General features: G+C 33.3%; 2 protein-coding genes across 2 annotated transcripts; one reads left to right on the top strand and one right to left on the bottom strand.

The window, feature by feature from the left end:
* Positions 1-445: 445 nt before the first annotated feature.
* Positions 446-2,586, bottom strand: LOC110265229 (uncharacterized). The gene is made up of 5 exons (XM_088495336.1): positions 2,530-2,586; positions 1,426-1,641; positions 1,120-1,212; positions 953-1,023; positions 446-869 (listed from the first exon to the last, which is right to left on the bottom strand). Exons 1-5 carry the CDS (start codon positions 2,584-2,586, stop codon positions 446-448), a joined length of 861 nt encoding a protein of 286 aa, XP_088351462.1.
* Positions 2,587-17,593: 15,007 nt separating this feature from the next.
* Positions 17,594-18,358, top strand: LOC107614156 (uncharacterized). The gene is made up of 2 exons (XM_016316383.3): positions 17,594-17,835; positions 17,962-18,358. The coding sequence occupies exons 1-2, from the start codon at positions 17,761-17,763 to the stop codon at positions 18,088-18,090; spliced, it is 204 nt and encodes a 67-aa protein (XP_016171869.1). The 5' UTR covers positions 17,594-17,760; the 3' UTR covers positions 18,091-18,358.
* The last annotated feature ends 7,602 nt before the right edge of the window (positions 18,359-25,960 follow it).

Here is a 25,960-nt window from a genome sequence, read left to right as displayed (position 1 = left end):
TTTCGAAAATCAGTTGTTCTAATATAGCAGTGGACTTTTTAACCGCTGCTAAATGTATTATTATGTTTTTTTTGTTTAAATCTGAATTATCATATATAATCGTTATTTTAATTTCTGTTACGTTCTTCCACTACGTAAGTTACTTTAATTTATTAAAACAACCAAGAACTAATCAAATTAAAAAACACAAAATAGTTGAAAAATATTTAAACAAAAAACAAACATTATAAGAGAAATTTGTCTTCAGTGCATCAATGTCTGTAAACTAGAAATTAAAAACTCAAAAGTCATTAAACAACAAACAATAAAAAAGTTTGTAAACTAGAAATTAAAAACTCAAAAGTCATTACACAGCAAACAATAAAAAAGTGTTCAGATTCAAAGTTTTTCTATTTCAATTGATTTGACTCCATGATATTTCATTCAAATCATTAGTGCCAGAAGATCATGTTGCACGGGATACGGTCGGTGCACTTCCCAAAGCTTCCAGATCCGCAGCTACGTCAGGAGGCAAATTACCTCCTTGTTGCTGTATTAGGTATCTTAAGAAATTTTTCATTGTCTGTGTCTTTGCCTTTTTCTTTGTTGCCTCTGCCTTTAGTACTGCTGCCTTTGCCTTAAGTTCTGCAATCTCCTTCAGATACTCCTCAACTTGCACACTGGAGGCTGACTGCTGTGAAATATAACGAAAACACTGAGTGGAACATGGTCCGAAACCCATTCCACGAACTTGTCCTGGCTGCTCCTTGCTAAGAACTTGTGCGAGGAAATCATTCTGTGAAAGCTCCTTGCTGGAGGCGTCTTGGCTCTCAATATGCTCAATTGCTTCTTGCATACATGTGATATTTGGAGTTAAACTAATTTTAGATCTACAATTGTAAATCCAACAAGAAAACTGAAAAATTAAACAACATGACTTACACCAACAACACGCGCATCTTCATTTATATACGTGCCATCCTGTTTTTTATGTAACATGGTCCATATTTCTCCTCTACCAATAGGTCTTCCCTGTCGTTGCTCCTATAACATTCATGTGGACACAATCATAGTTAAAAAAAACTCTATATTACAAAAAACTAAGCAAAAATCTAAAACTGAATTACTGTTATTGATTACTTCTTCGTGTCTTTTTTTGGCCAATGTTTTAGAACCTCCAGTATATGTGTAACGTTGCTTTGAACGGTTTGCGGTATTTTTTTTGCACTTCTCCTACAAACAAAAAACCAAGAACATAAATGTGAATGGGATAATTTAATACGTTTAAGGTCTATGAAATAGCCATGAACAATTTCAGGAAAAAAAATAAGGTAAAGGTATTTTGGGTAGAAGTTTTTCTACTATCACAACAAATACAGCATATCTAGCAATAATTCAGAGAGTTTTAAAATGAATAGAATGAAATACCGATTGAATATTTGTTACCTTTGTCGAATCCTTCAACCGATATTCAAGAAACCACTTCCAGTGATTTGCATCTATTCCTGATGGTTTATGGTTGGCATTTTGCTCAAAAGTCCTTCTACTATCATAAAACTTATGGAACAAATTATTTCTTGTGTTCTTCCAATTTTTTCCTATCTTTTGTATGATTTTCTGCTTTATTCTTCCTCCTCCATCGTCCTCATAGTGAAAGACTCGCTACAAACATTTCACATAATAAGTAAATCAAAATCAATTAATGTTACTAATCTTACGCATGGTGTAGAATTTCAAAACGACCGCATTAATCTAACTCTTATTGGTTTCTATTTTTTTCTGCAATCTTTTTTACGTGGATGATGCAATCCTTTAGAAAATTTTCACCATCGCTAAACTATTGTTCTTGATGATCCCTTTAATATGTAAATTCAGAAAACAACTTCAATAATTCTTAAGGATGGTATACGGTAAGTATAACGTACTTACTTTCTTTTTCCTCTATGTATTTCAATCTTATATATAACTATTCATCATGAATTTCTTAGCTTATAGACTCTAAGTAAGTAACTACATTTCTGCATATAATTTGATTATACATAAATTACTTGCAAAGGTGTATTATGTTTTAAGCATTTTCTGGTAGTTTCTAGCTTATACAAGCATGGTTTAAAATACAAATATAACCTGCAATAGGTTGTTAGTTAATCTAATCAAATGCTCATACCCAAAACAGTGGAACTATCAAGCTCAATTAATTTTAAAATTAAACAAAAAATGCTGGTAATGACACTCATCAAATTACTGTGACATATATTCAATATATGTTAACCATATTCTCTAATATGAATGCCTTAGATTCAGTAATAATAAAGAGACATTGAAATTTACTATTTAATGTGAAGAAATTAATACAAGTACAACACATAATATAATAAGATGCATGATGAAGACCTTCTGTACTATACTAAGGACCGAATCACAAAATCATCAACCAATAATTTTTGTATTCTCTTTTCACATTTAAGCAAATTTAAATTAGTTTTTTGCTTGCATTGTGCATGAAAATTGAGAAAAAAAAATAATAATTCAATTTTTCATTTTAAGTACAGTTTTGGACAGTATGTATGGGAACATGTGGATTCCAACGAATAAATATACACCCATATTAGTTAATTGTTAATATAAAATTCTATTAACTGTTAATTTAATTAATAAAAGGAGAAATGTTAATTTATAAAATTTGAACTGTTAATTATCATTATAATTTAATTATATAGAGACATGTTAACTTCAATATTTGGGTAACGGATTCTACTTATGCAACTGTGTACTATTTTTTTTTTTTACAATTTGATTTAACAAAAAGAAAAAAATAATAGCTAGTTAAGGGATACTTGTCTATGCTAATAGCTGTTTTATAAATCTGTTGAGGTTTATAAGTTTTATTATTATTATTATTATTATTATTATTAGTTACATTACTAAATGTAAAGGGATAAACTAATAATATAATGAGTCCTAAATAACTTATCAGCAGACATGTTATGGCATAAAGAGGCTGGTAATAATGATGGGTTCTTGAGGCATCCCAGGGACGTCGAAACGTGGAAAAAATTTGATGCAAAGCATCCATATTTTTCAAACGATCCGCGGAGTGTTCGTTTAGCTTTAGCTAGCGATGGATTTAATCCTTTCGAAAATATGAGTACGAAGTATTCCATCTGGCCTGTGATTCTTATTCCGTACAATCTTCTGCCATGGATTTGCATGAAACAGACTTTTTTCATACTATCTATGATTATTCCCAGTCCTAAAATGCCTGGTAATGACATTGATGTTTATTTGGAGCCATTGGTGAATGAGTTGAAGCAACTGTAGGATGGCATTGAAACTTATGATGCTAACAAGGGGAACACTTTCAAGATGCGTGCGTCGCTAATGTGGATTATTAGCGATTTTTCGGGGTTGGGTAATTTATCTGGGTGGAATACATACATTGGGTTAGCGTGTCCTACATGTAACGTGGATGCTAAGGCTCAGCGACTGACATTTAGTCGAAAATGGTGTTACATGGGACATCGCCGCTTCTTGAATCAGGACCATAAATATAGACTAGACTGTAATAGATTTGACGGACAAGTTGAAAGTAGAGGTCCACCGAAGAGGTTATCTGCAACAGATGTCCTGAGGCAACAGGCTAACATCCAGGTTTCATTTAGGAAGAACTCAACTATGACAGAAAAAAAAAGCGCATTGCTGAAAATGCAGATCAGGATGACTCGCATTGGGAAAAGAAGAGTGTGTTCTTTAAACTCCCGTACTAGGAGGATCAAATGTTGCGTCATAACCTTGATGTGATGCACATAGAGAAAAAAATTTGTGACAATATGGTATTCACTATCATAAACCATAGCGCCAAATCAAATGACAATTTAAAAGCTCGCAAAGATTCGCAAAGTATGGGCATAAGGCCTGAAATGTGGCCGACGGCAGTGGTAGATATCCTCCTACAATATTCACAATGTCGAATTCACAAAAGGATGTATTCCTGAAGACTCTACAGCACGTGGTCTTTTCAGATGGTTACTCTAGCAATATTTCTCGTTGTGTAGACTTGCGACAGCACAAGTTGGCTGGGTTGAAAAGTCACAACTGTCACATTCTGATGGAACAATTACTGCCGATTTTGGTGAAGAATGCATTGCCTAGTCCGGTGTCATCTGTGATTGCGAATTTGTCATCATTTTTTTGAGAAATCTGTGGGAAAGCTGTAAATTCTTCACAACTTGGTGACCTTCAAAATCATATTGTACAAACTCTGTGTCAGATAGAAATGATTTTCCCTCCATCCTTTTTCACTGTCATGGTTCACCTTACGGTACATCTCGTTGATGAACTAAAACTTGGTGGTCCGGTACATTATCGGTGGATGTATCCAATAGAAAGGTTAGCTTGCTAATGAACACCTGTTATACATTCAATTGATTTCATAACGTATATACTGAACATTATGTCCTATTTCTATAAAAGGTATCTAGGTCGATTGAAGCAATATGTGCATAATAGGGCACAAGCAGAAGGCTCAATTGCGGAAGGGTATTTATCTGAGAAAATTTTGACATTCTGTTCTAGATATTTGGATAATGTTGAGACTAGAATCAACCGACCCAGGCGCGTTGATGATCAACCTATTAATGTTACACACAATTCAGGGGAAACTATGTCGCAGAAATTGGAAAGGCGTCAAGGGCTATTTCACATTTTGGACTCACTCCAACGGAGAAAGATCAGGCACATCGTCATGTCCTAGTGAATTGCGAGGCCGTCGTTCCATTTCTTGAGTAAGTATGCTCATGTATTTTTTAACCACGAGCATAAATCATTCCACACCATCATACGTTGGACTAATTTTCTGTTGTATCATAAAGTACATATAGGGCAGAAACGAAGCGAAGATTACGGACTCAAACAAGGTCGCAATCTAAGATAGACCGTGTTGTGTATGCAGAATTTTCTCGTTGGTTCAAGGATAAGGTTCGTAGAAATTTAACCTAACTAATGTCTTTTTAGTATAGCATTTGAACTTCATGAAATCCAATGTTTTATATCAACGATGGATGTTATTTGATGCCAGATTCAAATGGACAGTACCATACATTCGAAAGAAATGAAGTTGCTGGCATGCGGTCCCATGCTTCAAGCAAGATGTTTCGGGGCGTACAACATCAATGGCTACAAGTTTAGAACTATCACAAACGAAGATGGACTGAAAACACAAAATAGTGGAGTTTATGTCTCATCTAATACTAGAAGTTATGCAAGCATGCGCGACAATAGAGTGGCGGTTGGTAGTGTCCCATATTATAAAAAAATTGTGGACATAATTGAATTAAACTACAGCTGCCATTTCATAGTGGTGTTGTTCAAATGTATCTGGGCTGACCCAACTACAAGCAGAGGCATCAAAGAAGACCATATGGGCTTTACCAGCGTTAATTTTACCCGTCTGATACACACAGGTGATCGAGAAGAGGATGAACCGTACATATTGACATCAGAAGCTCATCTCGTATACTATGTAGATGATGAAGTAGATAAAGAATGGAGTATAGTGATCCATGTAAAACCACGAGACTTGTATGACATGGGAGGAGAGAATGATGAAGTTGAAGCTGCTTTTTCTCCACAACCAGGGTTATCCATGTCAGCGGCAGGTGACATCGGTGATTTACAGTTGACACGGGATGATAATTTGGAAGACACAATAGATGATGCTTCTGAGAATTTCGATGATGTAGCTTAGTGGAAATATGGAAAACATGAACATCAATTATAGAGGATGTGTGTGTGTTTAATAAGTTTAATAGTGCTTATGATGTACGTAATTTACTTGTTACATTACAATCTGTGTTTTCGTATTTGAAATAAGTTTTCATTTCTTGTTGGTTTTCATGAATACCACCAGTTTCTCATTTCTTCTAACGCTTGTTGATAGCAAGACACACTTTTGAAGTAATTTTGGTTGTGATCATCATTGTTGTTGTTCTTAATATCCTTGAATTACCATATTGTTATCATTGACCAATATAGTCAATATAAAATGGTGGTGTAACAGGAGAAATGATTACGGAGAATTTCTCTTCATGCTGTGCGGCCACAACATTCGCTAACGAAATGACTGTGGCCTCTCCATTCTATTCACTTGAACATGCAATTACTGTTGCCAGAGACATATGGTTCTGTAAGTTAAATGTTAGGTCTTGGTTGGAGGCTATATCAGGACGATCTTGTTCTAATGAATACTTGAAAACGGCGAACGAAGCTACTGTGCAGGTTTGTTCATTAGGCATACCGTTAAAAACTTGAGTTAAACTATATTTGAATGATAAGTATTTTAAGTTGATATAAGCTTAAAGCAAATAACCAACAATAATTGATACGTTCATATTAAAATATGTAAGAACTTCATGTATGGGGATCAATGTACGAGGAGAAATTTGGGTATGTTTTTGTGACATTTGTGGCTGGTAGGACCTTTGAAGACATACTTGCTGAATTAAAGGTTAGAAAAAAATTTTTAGCATAGGAAGTGAATCACAGAGACACGGTATGATTATAAAAAAGACCATGAACTGGTTAATTTTATTATGATGCAGACGCGCTTTAGAAACACGCATGTTGTTAAGTTGGATATTGCTTCAAAAGAGGAACTAAAGTATATAGAACGTTCTATTACAGAACTTCTTTCCAAGAAATCCGTCCAAACTACCAACGAAGGAGATGGTAAATGTTAATTTTGTTTTGTTTAGGTTTAAAGAGTGCTTACCATTTTAACGCATTTTTTGTCTTAATTACTAGCTAATGACCTGGGAGTTATTATTTTCTTTTAAGTAGATTTATCTTGTTGGTTACATGTTCATATTTTCAGTGTCAGCTGAATATTCAGGCAAAGTAGTTGATGACACTCTAGATGGAGCAGACACTGATTCAGAAGACGATTTAGATGCTATCTCCTCTGGTGGATATGACATCTCCAGGAATGTTGAGCTCGATAAGGTTACAGAAAAAGACAATGAAACTTTAAATACGCAACATAGAGAAGATGACGTACATGCTGCAAAAAAGGGTTTCGATTTGAACAAGTTGCCATGGTTTGGAGATGACTTATCAAATCCTTTATCACGTCACTGCAGTGAATTTTTGACAGAATTTTTCTGGCCAGGTCAATACGATGTTGATGAGAAATTTTGACTCAATACTTGTTTGTCTACTTTAATAATTTTGATTTTTATACTCTATTGAACTTTGTTTTGACTTTATGAATTCGGATGTTCACTTGATTTTTTTGTTACCATTTATGTTTGAATACAAACTTAAAATGTGTTGATAGTACAAGAAAAAACCTAATTCGTAAATTTGTTTTTTGTTATTGATTTATTATATTTTTTAATTAATGAATTATTTTTTATGTAACACAAAAGTGAAAATTTTTTACTGCATTAAGTTGCAGTGTTTGAAACATGTTTTTCAAAAAAAGAAATATTAGCGAGAACTTGAATAGACTTAAGAAGGCAATGTTTAAACAAGAAATTTCAACTTAAAAATATATTGCAGCGGTTGAGAGAAAATCGCTGCAAAAAGCATATTAAACATATTTGCCCAGGCGATATTTTGCGACGGTTAAAGCAAAACCGCTGCAAAATGTTACACTTTTAGTAGCCTCTTCCAAATTCGTCGTTATAATCGCTGCCAGATTTTATTTAGCAGCAGTTCCTATAAACCGCTGCTAAATATCTACCACTATCTGCCAAATTTCTTGTAGTGTACCTCTGTGTTGTCAACCATATTCTATAGTCGAAATAACTATATTGTGTCGAATTCTTGTGCTATCAGTACTTAATAATTCACTTATTATCTGACATAAAAAAAATTATCTATATAAAAAATTACTAAATTTCCAAATAGCTTATTTATTGATTAAACTTAACGGTCCATAAATTAGCAGATGAAGGAATTGCGCCTGGCAATTCAGCTTAGCAAGACGTGGTACCAACTGGATTTTGGATTATTGATCGATAAAGAATCATGATTCATGAATGGGTGGTCATGCTAATTTGCCTTATTAAATCTTTGCCTCTTGTGCACCGCAAATTATTGGATTCATGAGGTTAGTTGTCTTAATATATATATAATAAGAGTTTAGTTTTTATATTAGGTAAAAAATTTTATATAATTATCTAATCAGATTTATATATTTAATTAACAAATTTAAATGAGTTATTTTTACTAATTTATGTCCTAACAAATTTATGTCCTAAAAATATAAATTAAATATATCATAAAAAAATATTTTATAAAAATTATTGTAAATTTTTTTTTACGTTTTTAATGTATTAAATACATAAAAAAATTAAAAAATTTTATTATTATATTTTTAAAATATTTTCTTAAAACACAAATTAATTAAATCTTAATGACAATAATAAAAAAAACCGTAGACCGACCATAACCGGAACATTAAGAGGGGGTAGGGCAATATAGTAACCCATAATAGAGTTGTTTAGGGGTTATTGTCACATTGTTCAGTTCTGTGTAAAAAACTAAAAATAATAACCTCTAAACAACAATAATGTATAGTAGATACGGCAAGAAAGGGAAAAGAGATAGCTGTCAAATATTCCCCATGTGAATTTCAAAATACACACCCTTAATTATTTTTTTATTTTTCATTTAAGTTCTATGATGAACTCCTATCCTCCTTCACTACTTCAAGTCTTCAACCAATCATTCATTCACCCACTCTTCATGCATCATGCATGCTCAATTATTGGCCAAGAATGTCGAACCAAAGCCCAATTGCATATAAATGTTAAAAATTATTATTATGTTATTAATTAAAAAATTTATATGTCCTGGGATATTGTGCTGAGATATAGATTACTCCATGTTTGCCATATCCATGCCGTGTGATACAACATACAAGTTCATGGTCCCGTAGCTAGTTACTTATCTACTCCCATTATTACGTCAACAAATTATTTCGTAAAGAAATTATTTCTAGAAGATATCTGTATATATATAAATTATATTTTATTTAAATTGTTAGATTATTTAAAAATTTTATAATATTATTTTCATATGAAGTATTTATTATTATGGAAACCATTGTAATCTCAAAATCTACAAAAAGCAAGCAATTGATTCTCTTTTTTCTTTTGAGTAGTATTTTTAGATCATATACTAGTTTATTTGCTTGTTGAGGTTAAGTATGTTTAATTCAACAGTTTTGAGGAATTTAAGGAACAAAAAATGTCGCAAATTTGGATTTGTCTCCCTATTTATTAATTTATTTATATGATGCACTAAAAATATTTAACAATTTTGTACGGCTTTTAGGCTTTATAGTTTAAATACTCTAAATGTTGTTACAATAATTATTTTTTATTTATATAATCTTGTATATGTCATGGAATTAATAATTATACACACTTTATTCAACTTTTTAAGTTTTTTACCTATTGAGAAATGCCACGTAAGTTCCATACCTGCGTGTTTTTGTCGTTACATACATGTTCATACTATATGGGAGTGGATCACTACAGTGAAAAAAAATGGATAGTGTCCGGTATTTAATTTAACGTTTTATTGTTTTTTCTCTTCTATTTAATTTGGATCCTATTTAAAGAATTAAAGATGAAAGATCATACTTTATTTTTTTAAGTATTTTTTTTATTGGAGATGATCAATTTCCATTATTGCTATTTTATCTCTTTATATTATAATATGAAGACATAATTTGTTAAATAAAACTAATTTAACTAACTTGATAGGATCCTAATCCATGCACCGAGGGTTGGATCATCTCATCACTATTGTTCTCTCAACTTTGTAAATCCTTTTAATTTTATTTTATTGTTTAGTAAGGAGTTTAAATAAGTGGATGTACTAAGAAGTTATGATGAAAACGAAATTGAAGATAAGGGCGTGGGTGATAAACAAGATCAAGAACGAATTAATGAGACCAAATTAAAGCACTAGAGAATGAATGAACATGTTTCATGCTCAACAAAAAATAATGCTATGTGGGACAGCAATGCAACTTCACGAAGAGCCTTTAAAAAAAAAATCTCATTTGTTTGTGGCATTATTTTTCTAAGAATTAAGATTGCGTATAGTTCTATTGATATTGACTTCTTATAAGTTGGAAATGAGTGGTTAAGTAGAGAGAACAATCTCTCCCTTTTCTTTGGGTGCTAAACTACTACTGTGCCCAAGCACCTGTATAAAATATTTATTAAAATATAAAATATAAAATATATATTAAATTAAATTATATATATTTATATAAAAATATATAATAATTAATTTTAGTAATTAATTTTGGTATATAAATAATAGTTTTAATAATTCTATATTTATTGTTTAATCGTGTAGAACTTGCTAAAAGAATCTTGTTGAAAACTTTTGAAGAAATTAAATGGAATAAAAAGTATTGAATATTTTTTAAAATAAGTGAAATTGATAAAGTGATGAAGGGTTGGTTTTTCAACTTGAGGTTTTTAACTTTATGCTAAAAGTTACTTTCAGGCATGCGTGGATTTTTCATGTTTATAAATGTCGACAATGTTATTATGTGCCTCCACTTGGCTCCCAAGAACATTATATAATCACCACGTATACAAATTTTCAAAGGATGATTCGGGTCAAAATGAAAAAAAGACAAGATAGATCATACTTCGGAATGTCATAGCGCTCCAAATTAAAGAAAATTAACAGTAAATTCTAGTAAAAGATTAATAATGCAGGACTTATAATTTAAAAAAAAAATCAGTATAGTAAATTAGTAATAATTTTTTTAAGTGTAAATTAGTAATAATATATTTGGAATGCATGTTGGTTAGACGCAAAATAAAAAAAAAGGCTTAACAATGTATCAAATTATATAATTAGTAGTAGTAGACAAAATTATCACTAAATTAAATAAATTTGATTAATTATAATTGAATTATCATGATTAATTTAACAGTGTTATTCAAAAATAATTAATTATATTAAAAATAAATAGATATTTTTAAGATTTAACTTGAATAAGATATTTTAATAATAGAGTAATTATTAATTGATAGTTACTCACATGAAAATATCTATAGCCAACAAGAAGATATATATATTATATCAAATAATTTAATCAAATATATTAAATTATTTAATAATTTTCAATCAAATTTTTATACAAAGACATTCTCACCTGAATCATCATCTTATTAAAATTCGTAGATATAATACGCTTACTCTATTATTATTATTATTATTATTATAAATTGCATTTTATGTTATGTTTGGCATTTGGTAATTGGTACTTGGTATGGCAGTTTGTCATTTTCTTTCCATTAGGTATGGAATTGATGCTTTCCCTGTTGGATTAAGTAGTCATCCCAATATTTAGGTAAGAGTCCAACGGCAAATTAGTTTTAATTTAGTATCCTTTCCTATTGGCATATTCTTTCCTAAGGTTGATTCTTAGGATTCAATTGGAATTTTACCCTAGAACAAATTCATCTGTTTTTATAAGTAATTTATTATAAAATTAAAAAAAAAAATATTAGTGGAAAAACCATTATCTTTTTTTTTTTCTTTAAAAAAGAATTTGATTACTATTTTCCTCTATTCTAATTTCTAAATGTCATATAGTTTTCAAAATGGGTTGAAAAGAGCAATACTGCAATTTTAAAAAATGCTTTCCTAAAATTCTAAAATATAAACAATTAAAGTTAGATATTTTTATTAATGTACACAATAATATAAGAAGTAAAGATTAATTTTCATACACTGATATGATCAATCAATAAAATTAAAAAAAAGGAAAGAAAGAAAAAGTGATTCATCATATCTAACAAACCTCATTATTTATAAGAAATTTGTCTTATTCCACAGTGAACTTCAAATCAAATTCTCTTTGTGTATTTTCTATGTACTTTTTTTTTTTAGTATTTATAGAGGATAATTTTTTGGAAAAATAAAGTTTTTTTTATTTTATAATGAAAAAAAAACCGATAAATTGTAATAAACAATAATTGCATGACATCTTTTAATAGAAAACCACACATATCTTTGGCATAATTTGGTTTGAAATTGATAAAATTTAAAGTCAATTCAGCTATGTTTAGAGTGGACACTATTTTAATATAATATTTTTTTACAACTCGTAGATGTCATTTCTATTTTGTTAATTAAAAATAATTAAATATACAATTAATTAATAAAAAATTATATTTTTTATTAGTGTTAGAAGTATTTGGTGTATGAATATATTATTAGAATTAAATTATGAAAAGACTCAAATTCTATTTTGATGCGTGATGAATTAGTACAATCTTTAGTTTATCAAACTAAAAAATACTATAAAAAACTGAAAAATCCTGTGAGGATAAAAAAAAAAATCTGATTACACATTTTAACGCAACCATATGCCAGATTAATTCCCTGAAAACAAAATGGAGGAGAAATCAAAATCTGAGATAAGGTTCTCCCCGCTGTCCTAATCTATGTAACACTAAATAGTGGGCCACGTGGCATGCAAGTTGGAAGTGAAATAAGGATTGAAGATTACAACTATGGAAATGAACTTGTGAGAGTGGTGATGCCTCGTTGCATTCATCGTTGCCACCCACTTGTTCGCTCCTCATTGGAGGATCCTTAAAAATATCAATCTAACCAATAACGACACCTACTTTAATTTCAATTTAAGCTCTTCTGATTTCTGAACAAAGGTTAATGAATCAACGTCGATCAGCCGCGATAAACCTTTAAATAAATTTATACGTTTAATTACTAAATTATCCCCGCCTCGTGCAAGCACCATGCTTCTAGAACATCAACATTTCAGTCTTTTTCAGTTATTTAATTGAATATTTTGATAATCAAATTCAATCTTTAATAGTTAAAAGATTGATAATAAAAAAATTATAAAAAATTAATTGAATTTAGTTATTAAAATAACTTATGTTTTAGTTTTTTTTTTTTTTAATTTTGACATTATAAGGTGGAAATGTAATTATATGTATAAGATAGTGTAAAATTGAAGGGCAGTGGAAAAAACTTTTAATGCTTTCGTAATCAAATTTAATCTAAAATAATGATTAATCTTATTTTTAATTATACTAAGTATATATTAAAATCAGTTATTAATATAAAATATATATTAAAATATAAATATATTTTAAAAATAAATTAAATAATATATATATTTATACACAAATACATTAATAATTAATTTTAATAATTAATTTTAGTGTAAAAATAATTTTTTTTGTTTTATTTAACTCAGTTATGCTTAATAGAGTAATGATCAGGAGTTTAATTTATTTTTTTATATTTAAATAGATAAAAATTTAAATATATGTATTGTTTTTAAAAATATTAGAAAGATAAAAACTTAAAAAAAAAATATTTAGGAATAGAATAATAATTAGAGAGATAAGTTAGAATTCTAATATTTTTTATTTAATATTATGTGTGTGCACTTTTGTTCTTAAATTTTAAAATTACACAATTAAATTATTATTTATTTTTTAAAAATGAATATTACTAATATTAATAATGGAATTTTTTAAATAAATCAAATAAATATTCTATTTACAAAAATATATATTTTGTAGAATTTTTATCAAAATGCGTGATATGGCTTATTTCGTTTACCATGTAAACGAATTAAGATTGTACATATTTTGTTTACACTGTAAACGAGTAAGACACAAAACAGGAGACGTGTATATTTCGTTTACAGTGTAAACGAGATACATGCAATCTTAATTTATTTACACTACAAACAAGATACGTGAATATTTATGACGTTTACAGTGTAAACGAGATACGCGATGACAAATTTTTAGCAACTATAAATGGATATGTGACTTTTTGTATTCTTATTCTCCATAAATATTTTACTTCTTTTTCTCTATCCTTTTTCTTTCAAAAAGTAAGAAATGTCTAATGGTATTGGATATTTAGTTGTAAGTGTGTAATTGCCATATGAGAAATAGTGATATTGGGGTGATATTTGAGTGTGAGAATCCTATTTTATTGTGTACCCGGTGAGTAAGTTCTTTGTCGGAGCTAAAGAGTCTGATATTGAGTAGCGCAAGTGGTAGCAGGAGAAAAGAGATTGAAAGGGTGGGGTATAAATTGCTAGCATCGATGGAAAATGAAAATTTTTTGTTTCCTCTGTTTTGGCTCCATGGTGACGAGCATGTGCGCCTGATGTTTGACATCTAAGGAAGAATCGTGGCGGAATAAGTGATGGAACTTCTTACGGAGGTTGGTGATGTTAGTGATGGTGGATCTGGCAAGTTGGACTTTATGCAGGATGACCCACCTCTCGCACCACCACTGCTACACGTTGTTAGTCCAGTAGAAGACATGGACGTTGACGGTGAGGGCTCTGACTAGGAGTATGTTGCGGATAGCAACGAGAGCGGTTCTTCTGAAGATGATGAGGAGGAGGAGTTTGTACCAGAGACTCCGGTCGAGCCATCACGTTGGTATCTTCTGGCTGTCCCGCACTCAATTCCGGCCTTGTCATCTGTACCCAATCACTATCATACATTGGATCTGGACGCGATGTAAGAGAAAAATCTATTTTCTAACACGGGTGAAGACGATTACAACTTAGACGATGATGTGAAGTTTCGGGTTGGCCACCGATTCAAAAGCAGAGATGCAGTAATGCAGGGTGTGAAGAATTATAGCATTCGCAGAAGTGTTGAGTACCGAATCGTGGAGTCGGACCGATTAAAGTACCACGTGCATTGCCGATAATATGAAGCAGATTGCCCTTGGAGTCTCCGTATTGCTCTCCGATAGAATCTCAAATATTGGTAAGTTCAAGTTTAACTGTGTTCTATATTCTCATTTATCATCGAAAACGGACATCTGCTGGAGTCACTCCCGAAACCATGTTAGCTTAAGGGAGAAAGACTCCTTTCTCTGTGCACCCTGCTACTGAACACAGGAGGCCTGGCACCAAGTAGCCGCTCCACCAACTCCTAAAGCTCGATCCCGTATCATGTGTGGAAATCACAGAAGTACTCACTTACTGGCTCTCCATGCCTGCGTAACCCGAGGTGGTACTCAAAATCCTGCAAAGTGATGGTGCACTCACCCTATGGCAGATGAAAAGTGTGCGTGTTAGGACACCAACGCTCCACGAATATCGTGATTAGAAATTTGTCAAATACAAAATTTCTGAGAAGTACTGTATCATTCGTCTAGAGAGAATGGTGTCCATTGGGATAAGTGTGTGACTCACTCGTCTAGAGAGAGGCAGGCGATGCCTCTGATTAAAAAAAAAAGCTGAATAAAAAATCTATAAAGTTATAAAGTTATCAAAATTAGCTGAAAAAAAACTCCCGATAAATATTTACATAAGAAATTAATTTAACTGATAAGTAGAAACAAACTTAACAAATAAGTGAAAACACGTACTTAATAAATTAACTTAAATAAAAATATTTACGTAATTAATTAATAACTTTATTAATAAACATGTAGTTAACAAATAACTTAATTTAAGTAACAAAAATTGTATTAAATAATTAATTACTAAATTAATAAATATCTAGTTAATTAATAACTAAATTAATAAATAAATAGAAATAAATTTAACAAATGAGTAGAAATATTTACTTAGTAAATTAACTTAAATAAAAATATTTACTTAATTAATTAATTACTACATTATTAAACATGTAGTTAACAAATAATTTGATTAAACATATTGACTAAAATAATTAAGTACTAAATTAATAAACATCTAATTAATTAATAACTACATTAATAAACATATACTTAATAAATTAATTTAAATAATGACGTTTACTTAAATAATTAATGACTTAATCACCCAACATCTACCTAATAACTTTCTTTTAATAAAAAAATAAAATGAATAACATTTACTTAAGAACTTAATTTAACTAACATTTAAAAAGCAAACTCTAGCTATCAACTTTTTCTAACAATACATTCATGATTCATCCAATTAATTTGTGTTGTACACTAGTTCTATAAAAGAATCTTAACTATGACTTTAACTATATGCTCTAACATAAACACAAAGACAACAACACTAATCTCGAAGTCGGTTGTTCTCGCGATGTGTTATGTCACGTTCAGACGGTTAATGTCTAGATCATGTGTAATGTCTAGATCATGTGTATCTATATGTGCCATACTCACCTAATAAGTCGATAATATGGTTAAAAGATGGTAAAAGTTAGAAAAAATTTGAAGAAATAGGTGAAAACAACTCCGAACAGCGTTGTAAACGAATTGTATATATAGGTCGCGCATTTGGATAAAAATACTATAAAATATATATTTTGGTAAATAAAATATTTATTTTATTTATTTAAAAAAATCCATTACTAATGTTAGTAATTTTATCAATGGTTAACAGAGTTTAATGTATTAAATTTTTAAAATGTTTAATTACTCTGTTGGTCCTTATAGTTTCACCAAATTTTTAATTAGGTCCCTATACTTTTTTTCCTTTCAATTGGATCCCTACACTACAATAATTTTGTAATTAAGTCCTTCCTAGTGTAAAAAATATTAGAGTTAACTGAATATTTATTCGCAAATTGAAGGTATTTATAATTAAAAACTTAATTAAATCTTTGACCGCATGTATTCCGGTAAAAATATTATGTTAATTTTAACATTTTTAACATGAAAAGGACGTAATTATAAAATTAAAAGCAGTGTAGGGACCCAATTGAATGGAAAAAATGTATAAGGACCTAATTAAAAATTTGGTGAAACTATAGGGACCAACAGAATAATTAAACCTTTTTAAAATTAGGAAGGTCTATTTGTAGCTCAAAATTGGAAATAAATTTTTTTAAAAGATTGAAAGTGTAAGATATAATATTTAATTTTTAAATATTTTTTTGGTCTTATTTATAAATATACGGTAAAAAATCACACTTTATTTATTTAAATAAAAAATTAAAAAGTTTTAATTTCCTCAAAATTTAAGAGGTGTAAAGCATTTTGTTTTGGAGAATATTAAAAAAAATTAAAAAAAGTGTAGACAACAAATTTGCATACTCCTCTAAAGTTTGTGGAGTAAAGTACACAAAATTTTTAATTATTCATTGAAAAATAATTAGGAATCTTAATTCATTTTTTAATTGTTAATTTAATTTTTAAATAAGAAAAATTTTAAATTTTAAATTTTTTATATTTTAAATTTATAATTATTTAAGTATTAAGAGGATATCACTCTTACTTATTTATTTTTTTATTATATATATTTTTAATAAATTTATGATGATAAATTAACTTGAAAATTAACATAAGGACATCATAAAAAATTATTAAATACATATGTAATTTTTTTTATATAATCAAAATTAAATTCTAAAATAATTGTTCCAAATTCCAAGATTGTTGGTTATAACTCAATTTTATTTAAAAATATTTTTATATTAATTTTATTTTTATTATTGACCCGAGTGTTCTTATTTACAATAGGAGAATATTAAAAAAAATTAAATATATATATTACAAATTAAATGTAAAAAAAAATTAGAAAATTCGAATTACCACAAAGAAGTTAATGTGACACATGGTAGCACCTATATATATGCCGTCAAAGGCACTCACGTTCAACAACACAAAGCTCTTACGTGTTCCCACTTTCTCTCTCTCCATTCTCACCCCACAATTTAAGAACAACTTTGCGGGATCTGCAATCCTTAAAACTCAACCAACACTCTTCGAATCTCGAATCTCAACCTACTTCTTCATCTTCTCTATACCCCCATCAAACCCAAGATGAAGAAGTCCGGCCTCTTCGCTGCCTCCGTCGCCGCTGCTTCTGCCGCCGTCTCCTCTTCCAACAACCACCAGGTAACCCAAAACAGTTCCTTCCAAAATGTTGACTCTTTCTGCAATTTCGCTGAATATTCCGTTACAGAAAATCATGGGGATCTGGGATTTTTCGAAAATTTTTAATCTTTTTCTTGGGTTTTGCAGGACGGTATGGCTGAGAGAGGTCACCAGAGTTCTTCTTCCACGAAGGCTAATTCGTCTTCGTCAGAGAAATTCGCGCCGAGATTCGACGGGTTGCGCTTCATTGAAACTCTCGTAACTGCTCACAGATGAAGGGAAAAAAAGTGTACTTCACAATTAAATTCTCTCTTCCTTCTTTGGGAGCTTGTTCCTCCTCTGTTTTTTTTTTTTTTTCTGTGTTACTTGTTATTTAGACAAGTATTAATGATTAATGATTCATCTGTGGGAAAATATTTCAACCTTTTTACTGTTTTATTTCCCGTAGGAGTTTATTTTTATTAGGAGTCTTTTGGAGAAGGTTAAAAAGGAAAAAAAATTGTGTAATTTAAATTTTTAATGTCACGGGATTATTTGATGATTATGCTCTCGTGGTGCTAATTCTGACCTTATATTTGTGGAGTCCTTTTTGAATTATGTCTATGTTGAAAACATACCATAAATTGAAGAAATTTCTTGGGGTTTTTTTAAAAATACAGAAGATGGTAACATACAACATAAAAAGTTCTAGTACCCAATTTTTTTTTATGGGATACAAAACCTTTTATGGTTGTACTTTACTAATTTGTGCACATCAAAGAAGTCAAATCCTATGAACATTGTCATTGGGGACAAGTTGGAGAGGTAGATTGTTTTAACAACTACTTGGTCATTTAATGTGGTGACCACGTGTATGTTGATGTAGGGCCTAAGAGAGTGAATGATTGTTATCGTTGAAGGTGATTGGAGATTATAGCTATGGAATTTATGAACTTATGATCATTGCTATGATTTGAAATCTTGTTAGAAAAGTGGCTTACTAGCCTTGCAATTTCCCTTTGATATTGATTCCTTTCATCTAAAGGATATTTGATTATGGCATAATGTTTTCTTGGAAGACAAGACAATTCTTATTGGAGCTTTTGATATTCCGGTCATGGTGGCTTGACAAGTTTAAATTAAAGAGGGAAAAGAAAAAGAAAAAAAAAGGGTCTAAAGTAAGGAGGAAATTGCCTTGTTGACTCACTTTCTTGTTGTTACTTATTTGGTAGAGAAGGAAAGATGAAGGATTATCTTCATGAATGGCAATGGGGTTTTATAAGGGCAAGTACTTTTTTCCCCTCCTCCTATTCCAATTAAGGAAAACGTCTTCATTTTTCTTAAGAGTTTTCATTTATTTATTTATGTGAAAATCAAAGATATATGTAGGTATTCAAGAATATCAACTAAAAAAATAAAAATAAAATAACATAATAAACATAACATAAATTAATCTACTATAATTTAACTTACAAACTAAAATTTCAAAATATATTTATTAAGAGAACAATAGTATTTAACAAAAGCATATAAAAATTCATCTCTATTCACAGCATGCCGTTCCAATTAGAGTATGATTTTTAATTTATATGTATATAGCAATTAATTGATATTTGATATTAGTGGGTTGTCATAGAGTAGGTATTTTCTCCTCTCTCTTACATTCCCATTTATTCACGGGAAAGATCCCCATGAGCTTGATCAAATTCTTTATAGCGGGTAATCACCGTAAGTATTAACGGCAGAGAGAAGATAATTTAAAGTTATTTAATTTCATTTAATATTTATAATTTTATATATATAATATTTAAAATTATATATTTATTACATTTAATATTATATATTTATTTTAAAAATAATTAATAAATATAAAATAAAATAACTTTAAATTAATTTAGACTGATTTTTATTATTTTACAAATATTTTTGTTATTTTGATGGAGATTTTTGCTATCCTTAAGTACTTTTTAGTTTTTATTTCTCTTTCTTTTTCTTTTAAAAAATGAATAATTATTATACATCTACGTTATTATTGTTTAATTATATATATATATATCCCCAGAAAATATTTGTAATTCAATCTTTTTTTTTCTTCTTTATTCGCACCAATCCGCTTACTCGACTTCTTATATTAAAAGTGATTGGTGTATTTGTTTCAATAATACTGTTGTTCCTTACCATTATGGAAGAAGGTTCGGATAAAAGATGCACTTCTTCGGGAATGAAAAAAAATCGATCTACTTTGATTTGGTATTTTGGTTTACATTCTTTTACTCCTTCATATTCAATTAAATCCTCTTTTTTAAAAAGAGGGGGGTTCCAATAGTCTTATATTTCGGAATTCCCGAATTTTGTGTTCTATATTGAGGATCGTCGAAATGAGTAAGGATACTATTTCTACGAAAAATACCATTCACAGAAAATAATTGAATTAAATAATTTTATTTATGTAATAATATAGACTAAGTCTTAAAAAGAAATATGAAAAATAGTAAAACTCATTCCTCAAAAAGGAGGAGAAAATAAAATGAATGCTCAAAGAAATTGACCTTAGTGTGAACATAATAATACTGTGTACTTACCCCATAATTGATGCATACAAATTTCAGGATTTATCACTCAACTTTGAGACATCTTTGCTTATTACTCAAAACTAATTCCATTTAGAAAAAAAAAAAAATCTTTGATGCTTACTTTATGTGAATTAAAACACAATAATAACTCATATCCCATTTATCATTAACACAATATTTTATATAAGTGAATAAATGTAATATACATCAAATTAAATATATGACATTGTTTTTATGGTCAAGGGACTTAATTAGTGTGAATTCTCCACTAGTTAAGTGGACCCAAAAAAAGGATAGCATAGTTGAAATACAGAACAAGCATAGGTGCATATATACAGCATTCAGCACCATAGTCTATGGACAAAAATGCACACATAATGTTGCGTGAAGGTACCGAAAATTATTTTGTTGAACTTTTGAAAAATCTTGCATGCCTTCAACTTTTCAAGCCGATTTTTTATGTCGGGGTATATATATACTTTTCTTTCATTTCCTTTCGGCGGATTCTCTTCCATGTAATTTTCGATCACTATTTATAACTTTATAAAAAAAATTTCAGTTACATTATTGTTGTTCTGTCTAATCAATAATTGCATGATTAGTTGATTACATTACACAAGCATACAATGCATCAAATTGGTGTGCTTCATGATGATGGGTCGATATCATGCACGTATTAGACATGAAATGTGAAGCTTCCTTATAGAATGCAACATGCTATGTGGTTAGAGGCTTTGGATAAAGTAATAGTAATTAGTGGACAAATTACTAACGTCACTCATCAACAGGCAATGGATGACACTTCCAGAATGAAAATCTAAAGAATTATTGTCATTTCATTTTTGTTCACTTTTTAGTAATACTTCTACTGCTACAATTAGAAACTTAAAGTATAATAGCATACAATAATTAGTACAAGCCAATTGTTGGCACTCATTTAAAACCAGAAAGTAAAGTATTCTCTATTATATATTGTTACGGATCCGGCCTACAGATTTCACACCCGAAACGGTCTTCGAATCCAGTTATCCGGGTCAGACCCGCTTCACCCTTTTGGAAAGTCCAGAACTGGTCTACTAGAGCTTCTAACCGACAATCAAATACTTCTCTTATCTTAGCCGAATAAGATAAGATAAGATAATCACCATCATCTATATAAAGGGGAGCCCCTGGCCCTTCAGGTATGCCATTCACTCCACACATCATATACCTCTCAGATCCATTCTGACTTGAGCGTCGGAGTGTCTTTGCAAGTACCACCCCCCATTGGTCCAGTCAAACGATCCGGCATCCGCCCGACCCGCAAGTTACCGATCCATCTCTCAACCCGTACCGGAGGCATCCAGTACATTGGCGCCGTCTGTGGGGACTTGCAACATCGTCGCAGAATGGCAGACACCTTCGAGGAGCAATCCCCGAGCCACCGTGATAACTCCCGAACGAGGAACCCAACCCCCGAACACCAAGAGACCACACCCCATGGAAGGATAGCAAGCACTATTCACCAGACCCCGGCACACAACAAGGAGAACGATCCCGAAATACCGATCGTCGAAAACCTGGGAGAAAAAGCATCTCAGATAATCCAAGACCTCTGTCTTCGAGTACAAGAATTCGAGGGACGAGTCCCAGCTAAGGAAAAATACCACATCGAGGACGGAAGCCACGCGACCTCCCGATCAAGATCCCGTCATGAAGCTAGACACAGCAGGTCGCTCGAACGGCGACACAACAGGAGAAACGATCGTAGCGACTCTCGCGACCTAGGACATCAGCACGGCGCGAGCGCCAGAAGACACGACAGGTCGCCCGAACGGCGAAACGGCAAGAGGCACAACCGTAGCGTCTCTCGCGACCCGAGTCCTCGACACGACACCGACGATGACCGACGACATCAAGAAGCCAAACGCACAAGAAATGACTATGTAATCATGGGAGCTACTCCCTTCACTGAAAGAATCCTGAAAGCAAAACTCCCCAAGGGTTTTGACAAACCCACGGACATGAAGTATGATGGAACCAAGGACCCCCAGGAACACCTAATGGCCTTCGAGGCTAGAATGAACCTAGAAGGGGCCCTCGACGCGGTTCGATGCAGGGCCTTCCCAGTGACCCTAGCTGGACCCGCGATTAAATGTTTCAACGCCCTTCCCAACGGATCCATAACCGACTTCCACGATATTTCGCAGAAATTCATGGCCCAATTCACCACCAGAATCACCAAAGCCAAACATGCCATCAGCTTGCTGGGAGTTACCCAGAGACACGACGAGTCCACGAGAAAATATCTTGACCGATTCAACGACGAGTGCTTAATGGTCGACGGTCTCACAGATTCAGTCGCAAGCCTCTGCCTAACCAATGGACTCATGAATGAAGACTTCCGGAAGCACCTCACCACTAGATCGGTATGGACCATGCACGAGATCCAGGGCGTCGCAAAAGAGTATATAAACGACGAAGAGGTAAGCTAAGTCGTAGCAGCCAATAAACGGCAGCACGGCAACGCACAGCACGGCAACACAGCACCTCGACATAACCCCCCCAACAAGAGAAAACCAGAAGGAACACCCCAAACCAGCAAACATAAATGATCTCCCAGAGTCAGAAAATTCTCTAACTACACCCCATGACGGCTCCGATCACCGAGATATACCAGCAGACCGGGGTATCCTCTTGAAGGCCCGACAACTCAAGGAAAGAATCAACGGTAACAAAACCCTATACTGCACCGAGGTTATGGACATAGGACACAAGACTGTTTCGACTTAAAAGACGCTCTCGAACAAGTAATAAGAGACGGCACACTCTCTGAGTTCGCCAAAATTATCAGGGAACCAAAACGTGCAGAAAGAGACAGATCACCAGAAAGAGAAGGACGCAACCCGAGGACGTAGAGACAACCCCCAGGGAAAGTCCAAAGACAAACCCCAACATAATCGTAAACATCATCACAGGCAAAGACACCCCGGGTAAATCAAAATCAGCACACAAGAAGGATCTCAAGGTCTTGGCAGTCAGAAACCAAACCCCAACCACCTCCACCGGTAAGGCGATAACATTTTCTCCTGATGACTGCCAACACGGCACCTCGGCAGAAGATGCCCCATTTGTCATCTCGGCAAAGATTGGGACCAGGCTAGTCAGAAGAATACTGGTGGATACAGGAGCAGACTCTAACATCCTTTTTAGAGGAGCCTTCAACAAGCTCGGACTCCGCAACGACAACATACAGACACACCGCAATGGAGTCACTGGCTCGGAGACAACTTTCTCAAACCAGACGTTTCCATCGTCCTTCCCCTCACCATAGGGACGGGAAACCAAAGGAAGACAATCCTATCCGAATTTGTGGTTCTCAAAGACTCCACCGCCTACAACGTCATCCTCGGAAGAAAAATAATCAACGATCTCTCTGCCGTCATCTTCACCAAGTACCTTCTCATGAAGTTCACAGCAGAAGACGGCTCCATCGGAACCATCCACGGAGACTGGGAAATCGCAGTAGAATGCGACAACACCAGCCTAGCATATTCCTAGCCGACCTGGATGCCCAACAAGACAGACAACCTAGGCCGGAACCAGAAGGAGACTTGGAGAAACTGCAAATAGGGCAAGCCAAAGAAGATCACACTTTCATCAACAGGAACCTCCCATATGATCTTAAAGAAGATCTCTCACGCCTCCTAAGACAAAGCAGAGACTTGTTCGCATTCACACCCGCCGATATGCCAGGAATAGATCCCGACCTAATGTCTCACCAACTAGCCGTAGATCCCAAGGCCCGTGGCACAGAGGAGATGAAAAATGTCCCCTGACCGAGCAGCCGAGGTAAAAAAACAGGTTAAAGGCCTCCTCGAAACGGGCTTTATCAGGGAACTGCCCTATACGACCTGGCTGGCTAACGTCGTGTTAGTAAAAAAAGCTAATGGGAAGTGACGGATGTGCGTCGACTACACGGACCTAAATAAAGCCTGCCCAAAAGACGCCTTCCCCTTACCAAATATCGACGGGCTGGTAGACGCCGCATCCAGCCACCAATATCTCAGCTTCATGGACGCGTATTCTGGGTACAACCAGATACCCGTGCACCAACCTGACGAGGAGAAGACGGCCTTCATCACTCCCGACGGCACGTACTGCTACACAGTCATGCCCTTTGGCCTTAAAAACGCCGGAGCCACTTACCAAAGGCTCGTCAACAAAATCTTCCAAGGCCTATCCGGGAACAAGCTAGAAGTTTACATAGATGACATGCTCACGAAGACCGAATCTGGCGAACAGCTCATTAGCGACCTCGAGCTCGTAATGGATACTCTGAGGAGGCACCAAATGCGCCTTAACCCGACAAAATGTGCATTCGGGATGGAAGCAGGAAAATTCTTGGAGTTCATGATCACACAACGCGGGGTAGAGGTAAATCCCGAAAAGTGTAAAGCCATACTCGAAATGGCAAGTCCAAAAAACCTCAAATACATCCAGAAACTGACCGGCCGGCTGACCGTCCTATCTCGTTTTCTCGGCGTGTCGGCCCAGAAAGCAATCCCCTTCTTCAAACTTATAAAGAAAGGAACCCCCTTCAAATGGGATACAGAATGCGAAAAGGCATTCCAACACTTCAAAGCAGTACTGGCGGAACCCCCCGTTCTCGCCAAACCCCAAACAGGGGAGATCCTCTACCTATACCTATCCATAACGGAAGGAGCACTGGCCGCAGTAATAGTCCGAGAAGATGAAAACAAAGCTCAGCGGCCTATTTACTTCGTAAGCAAAGTCTTCCAAGACACGGAATCACGCTACTCTCGCCTCGAGAAGCTCGCCTTCGCACTCCTCATAGCTTCCCGACGCCTTCGCCAATACTTCCAGGCTCACCCCATTACAGTTCGAACTGACCAAGCAGTCAGACAAGTCCTGCATAATCCTGACCTAGCGGGAAGAATGTTAGCATGGTCCATCGAACTATCCCAGTTCCAGATAATATTCGAACCCCGGATCGCGATCAAAGCACAGGCTCTGGCAGATTTCATCGCCGAGATGACACCAGGAAACCCCACCGCCGAAACTTGGAAGCTACACGTAGACGGCTCATCCAACATCACTTCTGAGGGAGCCAGAGTGATACTCAAAAGCCAAAACGAGGTCGTAATCGAACAATCCGTTCGGTACGAGTTCCCAGTCTCCAACAATCAAGCAGAATACGAGGCTCTCTTAGCCGGCTTAACCCTAGCCAAAGAGGTCGGGGCAAAAACCTTGGAAATATGCAGCGACTCACAAGTAGTCAGCTCCCAAGTGAACGAAGACTACCAAACACGAGACCCCCTGCTCCAACAATACCTCACCAAGGTAAATAAGCTAAAGGAAGAATTCGATCATGTGACCATACAACACGTTCCCAGGGAACAAAATGCAAGAGCAGACCTACTCTCAAAACTAGCCAGCACCAAGCCAGGACAAGGTAACCGGTCATTAATTCAGGAAGTCGACAGAACGCCATCTGTAAGATCCATAAATTTTTAAAAGTTATTAATAAATTATTATGATGTATTATATTTATTTAAGACTACAGTTTAGATATTTTTATATAAAAATTGAAT

This window comes from Arachis ipaensis, chromosome B8 (assembly GCF_059453495.1).
Source record: "Arachis ipaensis isolate K30076 ecotype BB chromosome B8, ASM5945349v1, whole genome shotgun sequence".
Classification (NCBI taxonomy): Eukaryota; Viridiplantae; Streptophyta; class Magnoliopsida; order Fabales; family Fabaceae; genus Arachis; species Arachis ipaensis.
This window is presented reverse-complemented; position numbering and strand designations above follow the sequence as displayed.

Bases quoted from the DNA above. Each gene is read 5' to 3' on its own strand.
- LOC110265229 (XM_088495336.1), bottom strand. From the start codon at position 2,586: ATGGGTGTATATTTATTCGTTGGAATCCACATGTTCCCATACATACTG. The intron at 1,213-1,425 runs GTAACAAATATT...TTTTGTTTGTAG, and splicing joins GGTTGAAGGATTCGACAAAG to GAGAAGTGCAAAAAAAATAC. The intron at 870-952 runs GTATATAAATGA...TTACAATTGTAG, and splicing joins CATAAAAAACAGGATGGCAC to ATCTAAAATTAGTTTAACTC.
- LOC107614156 (XM_016316383.3), top strand. From the start codon at position 17,761: ATGAAGAAGTCCGGCCTCTTCGCTGCCTCCGTCGCCGCTGCTTCTGCC. The intron at 17,836-17,961 runs GTAACCCAAAAC...TGGGTTTTGCAG, and splicing joins CCTCTTCCAACAACCACCAG to GACGGTATGGCTGAGAGAGG.